General features: G+C 37.3%; 1 protein-coding gene across 1 annotated transcript; it reads right to left on the reverse strand.

The window, feature by feature from the left end:
• Window positions 1–8,606: 8,606 nt before the first annotated feature.
• L(3)neo43 (cytochrome c oxidase assembly protein COX16 homolog l(3)neo43) lies at window positions 8,607–10,347 on the reverse strand. Its single transcript, XM_071783457.1, has 4 exons — window positions 9,984–10,347; window positions 9,789–9,906; window positions 9,146–9,217; window positions 8,607–8,722 (listed from the first exon to the last, which is right to left on the reverse strand). The coding sequence occupies exons 1-4, from the start codon at window positions 10,073–10,075 to the stop codon at window positions 8,717–8,719; spliced, it is 288 nt and encodes a 95-aa protein (XP_071639558.1). The 5' UTR covers window positions 10,076–10,347; the 3' UTR covers window positions 8,607–8,716.
• Between the last annotated feature and the right edge of the window lie 2,195 nt (window positions 10,348–12,542).

Raw genomic sequence — 12,542 nt, forward strand, 5'->3', positions numbered from 1 at the left:
AAATTAATAGATAATATTTTTCAGATTACGAGATAAAATTATTCAAGATTTGATGAAAAGACTAAGCCAAACAAACAAGGTAAACGATTTGCTTAAGAAACAAGTAAAACGATTGCAAAGAGAAAAGACAAGAGTTACGAAACGTGTAATAAAAGAAAATGTCCATAATGTGCTCAAAAGGATATTCACTCCGAAGCAAATTGACGTTTTAATGAGTAATGAAAGAAAAAAAAGAGTAAAGTGGGGTCTTGAAGACATATCTGCTGCAATAATGTTAAGAAGCTTGAGCCCAAAAGCATATTGTTTTTTAAAAGAAAATCACTACCCGTTACCAGGATTATCCACACTTAGGAACTGGGCATCTCGCATGGAGTTAAAAGAAGGAATTTTATCTGATGTTGTCTTTTTAATGAAAAAGAAAGCGCCATCGTTTCTGTAATATCAGCGTGCCACATATGTTCATTTTTACATATCAATTTCTTGTATACTATTCAATAATAAACTTATTGAACACAACTTCTCGTGTTATTAAAATAAAATATTTATTACATTTATTGAAATTGCTGTATTTAAATAAACCCATCTTATATCGACAATATTTTTAAAACTTCAGAAAATTATTTACTTTTTCCTCATACATCTATTATATTGTTCAATTCATGCTTATTTTACATTTATTTTAATATTTCTTTATATATAATTTTAACATTTTTTACTTAAAATTAATTATTACATGAAATAAAAATGTATTATATGCAAAACAGAAAAAGAACTTAATTCTCATTTAAAAAACCGCGGGCCTAATTCTATTGGCCAATAAACCAATATGTCTCCAGCTTGGCCCAACGCACTCATTGGTTATTAGAAAGGATGCGCAACAGCATACCTTGTTTTCTTTCTACCATGCTTCCATCTTAACTATTTCTCGCTTTGCTCTATTGGGATTTTTAATCGCTCCATTCGTATAATTAATTTTGTATGATATTTTAGCAGAGAACTGTTTATTTTCTTGGAAAAATACATTTCTCACAGTCTTCTGCAAGTATATCCAACATAAAACGATTGCTCCTTAATTGCCCACCTGTCAGCATTGTGCATGAGCCCTTATTGACGTTAGGCTTAGTTTCCACGCGTCGCGTCATCTGTCGTTAAAGCCTCTTGCACAATGCCAGGCAACAGGCAATAGGAACAGGGAATAGAAATCAGAAATCATGTATAAATGCAGAATAAACAGTGACACAATCAATAGACACAGAGTTTCAGTCACGTTGGAAATTCTGTGCCTATTGCCTGTTGCCAACCAATCATAGCATTCGAACTTTTTAGGTTGTAATTAACGATTTTTTTAGTTATTTCCTGTTCCTATTGCCTGTTGTCTGGCATTGTGCAAGGGGCTTAACCAATCTAAACATCCCATTACAAATAATGTAATAAAATAAGATGTTTTGATTGGTCGCGACGGATAACGCGATGCGTGACGCGCTCAGTGGAAACTCGTCCTAAAAGGCTGAGTTTCCACTGAGCGCGTCACGCATCGCGTTAGGCCCGGTCTACAATGGATATCGGAAGTCGGAGTCGTAAGAAATTGACCAATCACAATCTATTATTCTCCTTGCGGTCGAAAAATAATGAATGGTCAATTGATTGGTCAATTTCTTACGACTCCGACTTCCGACATCCATTGTAGACCGGGCCTTATCCGTCGCGACCAATCAAAACATCCCATTTTGATCCCGTCACAAGTAATGTAATAAAATGGGATGTGTTGATTGGTTAACTTGTGATGACGCGACGCGTGACGCGCTCAGTGCATAGAGATATAAGAATAGAGTGCGCGAGCGAGCTGAAAAAGCGATATAGGAATAGAAAGAGAAAGCTGCGCAGAATAGAAAGAGAAAGCTGCGCATGGGCCCCTTCTGTCTTTGTTTCGCATGCACGCGTAGACAAAGACAGAAAGGGCCTATATGCAGCGTTCTTTTTCTATTCCTATATCGCAGCCTCTTACGTGCTAGCATATGACTCGCGCACTCTATTCTTATATCTCTATGGCTCAGTGAAAACTCGGCCTTAGTGCCCATCTACAATGACTACAATAGGTGTTTAAAGCCCTAAGAAATTGACCAATCACAGTCAATTTATTCTCCTCAAATTCAATTGTGATTGAACAATTTCTTAAGGCTTAGGGTGCCTCCCCATGCAAGACGGAATCGCGGAAAACGGAATCTCGGAATCATTCTGATTGGTTAGTCTCATGAGGCTAACCAATAGCCTCATGGGATTAACCAATCAGAATAAGGGCCGGTATCACAGTCTCCGATTGGTCTCCGATTAACGTGATCCTCCGATTAAACTCACTCTGCATCTCTTTCTAACTGTTTCCCTAGAAAGAGACGAAGAGTGAGTTTAATCGGAGGATCACGTTAATCGGAGACTGTGATACCGGCCCTAATTCCGAGATTCCGTCTTGCATGGGGAGGCACCCTTAGGGCTTAAAACACCTATTGTAGTCATTGTAGATGGGCACTAAGGCCGAGTTTTCACTGAGCGCGTCACGCGTCGCGTCATCACAAGTTAACCAATCAACACATCCCATTTTATTACATTACTTGTGACGGGATCAAAATGGGATGTTTTGATTGGTCGCGACGGATAAGGCCCGGTCTACAATGGATGTCGGAAGTCGGAGTCGTAAGAAATTGACCAATCAATTGACCATTCATTATTTTTCGACCGCAAGGAGAATAATAGATTGTGATTGGTCAATTTCTTACGACTCCGACTTCCGATATCCATTGTAGACCGGGCCTAACGCGATGCGTGACGCGCTCAGTGGAAACTCAGCCTTTTAGGACGAGTTTCCACTGAGCGCGTCACGCATCGCGTTATCCGTCGCGACCAATCAAAACATCTTATTTTATTACATTATTTGTAATGGGATGTTTAGATTGGTTAAGCCCCTTGCACAATGCCAGACAACAGGCAATAGGAACAGGAAATAACTAAAAAAATCGTTAATTACAACCTAAAAAGTTCGAATGCTATGATTGGTTGGCAACAGGCAATAGGCACAGAATTTCCAACGTGACTGAAACTCTGTGTCTATTGATTGTGTCACTGTTTATTCTGCATTTATACATGATTTCTGATTTCTATTCCCTGTTCCTATTGCCTGTTGCCTGGCATTGTGCAAGAGGCTTTAACGACAGATGACGCGACGCGTGGAAACTAAGCCTAACGTCAATAAGGGCTCATGCACAATGCTGACAGGTGGGCCAATTAAGGAGCAATCGTTTTATGTTGGATATACTTGCAGAAGACTGTGAGAAATGTATTTTTCCAAGAAAATAAACAGTTCTCTGCTAAAATATCATAACAAAATTAATTATACGAATGGAGCGATTAAAAATCCCAATAGAGCGAAGCGAGAAATAGTTAAGATGGAAGCACATAAAATTGCAGGAGCCATGAGCAGAAAGCAGAAGCCATACGCGCATGCGCTATGGTATCCGTAAAAGCTCTAACAGATACCATCGCGCATGCGCATAGTTATGGTAGCATGCGCATGCGCTGCCGAGCCATAGTTACAATAGCGGCCTTGTGAAATGATTAATTTGTTATTTTTTCAATAAAAATGCAATAAATCATTAAAATTATGATGGAGCAATAAGGAGCAATCGTTCTATGCCCTATAAAGTTGCATAGAGTTATTATAAATATGTTTTTCAATAAAAATTAAAAATTTTTCGTTTTTTATTAAATATCTCGAAAAATAATAATCTTAAAAGGGGAGCAATCGTCGATTCTGAGGGAGCAATTAGGGAGCAATCGTTTGAGCTATAGTAAATTAAAAAATATGAACTTGCATTGCCAACTTATTTCCGGATCTTTTAATTGGCTTTACAGAATTGCAAGTTTTTGGTCTAGAATTAAAGTACGCACAAAAATCTAGGGCAGAAAACGCGATTTTATATCAAAAACACCAAAAAATTAAAAATATTACTCATTTGGGCACATACGCAGCTGTCACCTGACGACAATATTTGCTTAAAACAAAAATTCTGCAGTTTATACATACATAATTTTTATCATCTGCCCTTGGGAAAACATGTAGGAATAATATCGTGTAAGTAGAAGTAAGATTCAATGCGTACAAAAAAAGATCCATCGAAAAATTATTTTAGTAATGCAAATACGGATGCAAATGACAAGAAGAGCAGCAACAGTAGTTGCCGGATCTTGCGAGAGATGGCGAGCAATCGAAAAAAAGGACAGATGTCATTTCGTTAGACAAAGACAGATATAGGGAAAACAAAATTAGAAAGGTTGACATTCGACATCGAGGAAGTTCGCCAGCACGGTTTTACATACAGGTCTGGAAACTTGTAGGGTGGGGAGTGACTCAGATAGTGAGGCAAAATGGCGAACTTAGGGGTGAGCCAATCAAATTAGGCCGCGTTTCGATGCATGTTCAAAGCGCTATTGGCGTTATTCTATCCTTGTTTATGCGTGTGCGTGTGCGTGTGCATATAGATATATATACATATATACATACATACATACATATTATATATATACATATATAATATGTATGTACATATGTATATATGTATGTATGTATAATTGTATATATATATATTATATACCTTTGTACATTGATATATATAATACCTTTGATATATAATTTTATATAATTGTATATAATTCTATATAATTAATACATAACCTTATGCAAATGCGAAAATGCAATCGACAAAACTGTTTAAATAATTCACACTTACATCAATGAGAATTTTTCCATCTGGACCACGCTTCTCTAATTTTCGCACGATGCACGTTGGCTCAAAATGACGCTCACACACATGTTGCGACGATTTCAATACTGCAATGCCGGGAATTGCAGATTCCCATTTTTTACGCAATTCTTCGTCCTGAGGCACTTTAAAAACGGAACATTTTTCTGTATTGTCCTTAAATTTCTTCCAGCAATTCGGCACAATGCACGCTTTTGGCATTGTATTTACAATTTATGTTAACTTTCACTCATACAAGTTTCAAAGATTTTCACTGATTTCGAATTTTGACACACGATCACCACCATTTGAACATGGTCACGGTCGGCTCAGTTTCCCGTCCGTCCGATAGGTTTGCTCCAATACTGGGGTCTACGTGCCTCACTAAAGGCCTTCACACATAAAATGCCGTAAGGACGTAAAACGTAAGCGTAAGAAAATCGATCAATCCCAATCAAGTATTTTCCCCTACTGGGGTTACGGTCAGCACAATACTTGATTGGGATTGGTCGATTTTCTTACGCTTACGTTTTACGTCCTTATGCGATTTTATGTGTGAAGGCCTTAACGGTGACACCCCCCACCACTTAAAAACACAGGAGTTTCCAGACCTGTATGTAAGACCGTGTTCGCCAGTCACTGCAGGATCCCCTTAGCTCCGGTAACTTAGCCGGTCAACTTCGACTTTATTAATTTTCATATTTTTTTATCGTTTGTTGGTCGTTTGTTGGTGATTGTTGGCCTAATTACAACGTTTGTTGGTTCTTAATTTTTTTTTAAATTTAAAAAGAAAAATTAGCATTAAGTTAGCCGGAAAAATTTTATTTTTAATTTCAAAAAAGCCTAATCGATGCGTAATCGTTTGCTGATGATTGTTGGTCTAATTTTAGCGTTTGTTGGTTTATTATTAGTCTTAAAAACGAAAAAAAAACGAAAAATTATCTCACATATTAAAGTAATCGAAGATTGGTTTATTTGCCTACGACTTAAGCTTTATTTCTATCAATTTAAGGCTAACATCTATAAAACTGCCATATGAATACGGGCCTTAACATCGGCAGAAAATCGCGAAAAGATCAAGAAACATGGTGGTTCGTGGGAAGCACACACACACACACACAACGGGGGGGTGCGAGGGGGGGCCTTCGGCCCCCCCTCCCCCGCACCCACCCCGCCGGTAGGCTGCGTGGACCTCGCTTTACAACATAAAGTACATGCTAAGTTGTAAAACGAAATTATAAAGTACATGCATGGGGAAGGGTGCAGGGGAGAAAAGCCTTTCTGTTCACGTGCGCTCACGCATGTAAGGCTGAGTTTCCACTGAGCGCGTCACGCGTCGCGTCGTCACAAGTTAACCAATCAAAACATCCCATTTCATTACATTCTTGTGACGGGATCGAAATGAGATGTTTTGATTGGATGACGCGACGCGTGACGCGCCAGCCTAAGGCTGAGTTTCCACTGAGCGCGTCACGCGTCGCGTCATCCAATCAAAACATCCCATTTCGATCCCGTCACAAGAATGTAATGAAATGGGATGTTTTGATTGGTTAACTTGTGACGACGCGACGCGTGACGCGCTCAGTGGAAACTCAGCCTAAGTCCCCTTGCACCCCTCCATGCATGTGCTTTATAATTTCGTTTTACAACTTAGCATGTACTTATGTTGTAAAGCGAGGTCCACGCAGCCTACCGGCAGGGTGGGTGCGGGGGAGGGGGGGCCGAAGGCCCCCCCTCGCACCCCCCCCGTTGTGGTGTGTGTGTGTGTGTGTGTGTGCTTCCCACGAACCACCATGTTTCTTGATCTTTTCGCGATTTTCTGCCGATGTTAAGGCCCGTATTCATATGGCAGTTTTATAGATGTTAGCCTTAAATTGATAGAAATAAAGCTTAAGTCGTAGGCAAATAAACCAATCTTCGATTACTTTAATATGTGAGATAATTTTTCGTTTTTTTTTCGTTTTTAAGATTAATAATAAACCAACAAACGCTAAAATTAGACCAACAATCATCAGCAAACGATTACGCATCGATTAGGCTTTTTTGAAATTAAAAATAAAATTTTTCCGGCTAACTTAATGCTAATTTTTCTTTTTAAATTTAAAAAAAAATTAAGAACCAACAAACGTTGTAATTAGGCCAACAATCACCAACAAACGACCAACAAACGATAAAAAAATATGAAAATTAATAAAGTCGAAGTTGACCGGCTAAGTTACCAGAGCTGATCCCCTTAAGGGTTGGTTGTTCCAACCTGTTGGTAAGCTAACAAATCATATGTCTATCTTTGTCTAATGTAAAAGATAACCAAAGACATATATATGATTTAACTGTTAGGTTACCAACAGGTTGGAACAACCAGCCCTAAGGGCCGGTTGTTCCAAACTATTGGTAAACTACCTGATAGTTAAATCACATGTCTATCTTTGTCCAATGTAAAGGATAACAAAGACATAAATATGATTTAACTATCAGGTAGTTTAGCAACAGACTGGAACAACCAGCCCTAAGGGCCGGTTGTTCCAAGCTGTTGGTAAGCTAACTAATAGTTAAATCATATGTCTATCTTTGTCTAATGTAAAGGATAAACAAAGACATATATATGATTTAACTATTAGTTAGTTTACCAACAGGTTAGAACAATCGGGCCTAAGTCATGTTAAATTATGCAAATTATTTTTTATGAAACTGTTGTGTCTGCAACATTTGTATAAGCAAAAATATGTAATTTATATAAATACATTACGTCTAAAGAAATAAATACTACAAAATAATACAAATAAGTTTGTAAATAATATATAAAATATCTTAGTATAGCTGAAATTAAAGATCAAATTATAATCCTCCGTCATCTTTCTGGGGCTTTAAATACCCAAGCAAAACTTCTTGCATTTCTTCGTGGAGAGAAAGAGGCGGTGTTTAGTAGAGTCCCTCTAATAAGAGTCGCGACATCTTGAGTTTCGGCAAAATAAGAGAGAAAGAGAAAGCAATATACAAGTAACATACATTCATATCGCTTACTCTTTCTCTCTTATATCTCTTTCTCTTTCTATTTCACGTACTTTTGCCGAAAATGCGAACCAATCAAAAGTTGCTGCTATGTGTCGCGACTCTTATTAGAGGGACTCTAACGGGACTCATACGTATGTACACAGTACGCACACTCACGGTACGCTCACACGTACATGTCCCCAGCCTGCAATCTCTCCTCCCGTGCTCTCCTCTTCCTCAAGCTTTGGGTATCTTTAGAGTTCCTGTAAGTAGAGTTGTGCCAATACCGTAACTTTGTCTCACTCCCACTAACGTCTTGTCGATAAATGGCGGACCAATGTACATACAGTATGTTATAGCTTTCTCACTCCCACTTATAGCTTTGTCTTACTTCCACTAAAGAACCGGAAGCGCTGATCGGGAAATGGCGAACCCAATTAGCGAAAGGAACACCATTAGCTTAACTCTTCCTTGACCAACTCTAGGGTATCTTGTGATTGCAATGTCACCTATAGGGCTGCGTTCGGATTCCTCACCCGAGTCACCCGAGTGCTAAAAATCCTATAGTATATGTTACGTGCACTATAGATTTTCATATTTCAGCACCCAGGCGGGGAATCGGAACGTACTCTAGGATAGGTACCTATCAAGAGACACGGTAGTGTTCTACCGTGCACTACCGTGTCTCGCGCCAAGTACGCGCGGATCGAGACGCACCGTGACTCATTTACGCGAACGCACGAGTTGCGAGTACCCTAGATTTTGAGATCTCAATAACGAGTGAACGGATTAAAGATTTAAGTAGGCTTGATCGATAGCTTGGGGTCGATTTATATTAAGTGTTTTTATTTTTCCGTAGGTACTATTACCGGGCCTCGGTTTTTGTTGCATGTCCGAATGTATAGTTCGGCCTCCTTATCTCTAGTCTTCATGGTTCAATTCTATATAGACATAGATAAATTAATTAATCATAAATATATTACAAAACATATTTATAATATATTTATATTAAAGATAAATATATGCTTCTTTTCTCATATGTTGCATTAGTCATTTATAATCATAAACTTGAAATTTCTTCAAAACTATGAACATTGTTCATGTAAATCCAATTATATATACATAATATATCAAGAAATAAGAATTTATCGGTTACTATATTGTCATTAAATTTCTTAAGATTATAGCAGAACAGACTACATGAAAAATTATCATATTTATTTAGTAGTAATATTTAGTAACAAACTCATGTAATTAAAGAGTGATATTACGAATATTTATTCTGAAGTTTGATGAATTAATCACGTGTTGTTTCTGCTAATTGTATAATGATTACTATGTGTCAAGAACATTTTTATTCATACTTGAGCTCTTGTATTTTCTGATTCTTCCCATGGTCTTGATATCCGAACGTTCTTCCAGTTGTCAAGATCCATCTGAACATAAGATATATTGTAGATGCTTTCAATTTTTAATGACATGTTTATCTTTGTTATTCATTGAATGGTAAGAAAGATAAAAAGTTGTATCAATTTCATTGTCGTTAAATGAAAAGAACTCTATACAGACAGACTGTATGGAATTACTTTCTTTGTATATATAAGAACTTATGATTTATATAGTAACAAGTATATTTGTAGTATCAAAATTGTTTACTCAATATTTGTATGTATTATTTAACAAACAAGCAGGTTAATCAAGTATGTCTGACATATTATATATTCTTACAAATAATGGATAGTTAAAAAATATTTTTCATAAAAAAATATAATATATATTTTTAGATTAATCAAAATATTTCATTATTCATTTAAATGTTTTATAACCATCTCTACTGCTTAGACTTTTAGAGACTCTAGCTTATGTTATTATTGTTATAATTTACTTAACTGGTATAACAATAGCTTAATAAGCAGTAAAAATAATTTTCGACATTCTAATCGCTCATAATAAATTTACTTCAACCTTTGTTCACCAATTTAATATAGGTAATACTAATCTACATACCTTCTCCAACTTTTCATATTCTTTCTCTAAAGTAATTTCTTCTGGTTGTTTCATTTGAATTCCTTTCTTTTCTAATTCGTCGCGTACTTTATGTTCATGTGTACGTTTATATCTATAACTGAAAATTCATTCAATAAAGAAATCTTGATAAAAATGCTTTGATTAATAAACTTAAGTTTATCTCCTAACAATTACCGTAATTCCGTAAATTCTCGGAGGCCAAGCGATCCACCGAGAACAAAAATCATAAATGGTATGCCATACTGCCAAATTCTAGAACGTGACATGACATTCTTTATTTGATATCACATAAAGAAGCATGACAATTAAATCCTTGATTTAGATTAGATTTCTCTTTCTTTCTGTTTCTCACGTGCCTTATGTGGAGTAGTTAGGTTAGGTTCAGTAAAACACAACCACTCTGGCGTCCCATGAAGCGGATAACGCGGAACGGAACGAGCGTATCACCAATCACGGGACCGTTTCGACGAAATCTTTGACAGGGTTTTATCAGAACAATCCCGTGATTGGTGATACGCTCGTTCCGTTCCGCCAAATCCGCTCCATGGGACGCCAGTCCCGGGCGGTATTACGTATTACATATGTATACGTATGTACATACATACATATGTAAAGCCCGGTGTCCACGATGCAAGAACTGTGTCCAAGTTTCGGTTCAAGCCAATGAAACTGCTACTTTTCTGTAAAAGCTGCAAGTTGATTGGCTTAAACCGAAACTTGGACGCAGTTCTTGCATTGTGGTATTGTGGACACCGGGCATAATACACAACCCATAGTGGTCCCAGATAGCACGCATTTTTAAAGCCCGGTGTCCACGATGCAAGAACTGTGTCCAAGTTTCGATTTAAGCCAATCAACTTGCAGCTCTTACAGAAAAGTAGCAGTTTCATTGGCTTAAACCGAAACTTGGACACAGTTCTTGCATCGTGGACACCGGGCTTAAAGGCCTAGGCTACATCTATCGTAATGTTCACCGTAAGCTCGTCGTAACGGTCGTAACGCTCGTTGTAATCGCTATCGTAAGCTCATCGTATGAGTTGATTCAGCTGAACTCTTTACAATTACGACGCTTGTCTGGCGTTACAACATAACCTAACCTGTCAGCTTTTTCGACGTGCGAAGAAAAATGTGTTTATAGATAAATTGGCATAGATATACGGTTTACGACGACTTCATTGCTTACGACCACGATCAAAGCGTTACGATAGATGTAGCCAGGGCCTAAAAGATGTCTAATGCTGGGTCTACAATGCGAGTCGTAAAGTCGTGAGTCGCAAGAATTGACCAATCACAGTCGATTATTCTCCTCAAATTCGACTGTGATTAGTCAATTCTTGCGACTCACGACTTTGCGACTCGCATTGTAGACCCAGCATAAAGATGTCGTAAAGATGTGTGTCTAAAAGATGTCTAAGCAGGGGACAGTTCGCGACGCACGCCCCACTATGCTCCTACTCACTCCAACGCATTCCAAAAACTCATCTGCTCCAATCGCCACCCTTTATCCGTGATCCAATGTCTCTGGTGTATGTATATTGGAGTATGCGACGCGAACAAACCTACACTTTTCGAAGAACGTAACAGTAAGGTTTCGACCAATCGTGTTGCTCGATTCTTACTTCTACGGTTACAGACGGCCGAATCGAGCAACGCGATTGGTCGAAACCTTACTGTTACGTTCTACGAAAAGTGTGTGCCCTGCTTAAAGGCCTTGGCACATAGAAAAACTTAAGCAGTAAAACTCAACCAGTAAGCAAATCAGCTAATCACAGTCAAGAACTTAAGGCACGGCCCTAAGCGGTAGCGAATCCATACTGTTGATTTCTTACTGCTTAAAGTTTTACTGCTTAAGTTTTTCTATGTGCCAAGGCCCTAAAAGATGTCTTTACGTCTTTTAGACATACGTGCTGTCTGGGGTGTAAGTCAATTTTTTATAATATTTTGACTCGTGTGCATGATGCAACTTATATATTGTATAGATTGCGTGCACACGAGTCAATAATTTTAAAGAATTTGACTTCTACACCACTATGGCTTTAACTCCTCCATACATACACACACCTTATACTCACCTATACTATAGAAAATTACGATAGAGGATGGAAAACTTTAATGGCTCTTATCACAAAATAGATACACAACCAATAATTATATGTATACACGTAACTTTTTTTTATCCTCGTCAGACTCTTATCTGACCATCCATTTTCCACATTTAGAATTATTTTATGTGGAATATTATACAGGTAAATGTGTACATTAAGGAGGTAGCCTGATGTAGAACGCCAAAAACAAGCTCTTTTTCTGGATTTTTTAAAAAAGAAACTACTTAATATATATTTTTGCAATTAACACTATTTATTGTGTACATATTGAAATGTTCAAATTAATTTTTTTGAATAAATATATGTAAGTACACAGGAGTTATGCGATCAAATACGAAGGTGGCTTCGAAAATTCTTTCTGAATGGCGTACATACACTCTAGCATCCCGTAGAACGATCTGACACAAAAAAAATTTTTTTGTAAAGTTTATGAGTGTATAGTTTCTAGTTATACCTAAAACATGATTTGTTTTATCATAAAAAATTTTAAAAATGGTGGTTTGAAAAAATTTTTTTTGCATGAATTTCGCACTTTCTTTTGTTTATAACTTTTTTTGGACAAAATTTTTAGTACATATTATAGGTATAAGTTCAAGGCAATTTAATTACCTTTAATTTAAAAAAAAAA

This window comes from Temnothorax longispinosus, chromosome 7 (assembly GCF_030848805.1).
Source record: "Temnothorax longispinosus isolate EJ_2023e chromosome 7, Tlon_JGU_v1, whole genome shotgun sequence".
Taxonomy (NCBI): domain Eukaryota; kingdom Metazoa; phylum Arthropoda; class Insecta; order Hymenoptera; family Formicidae; genus Temnothorax; species Temnothorax longispinosus.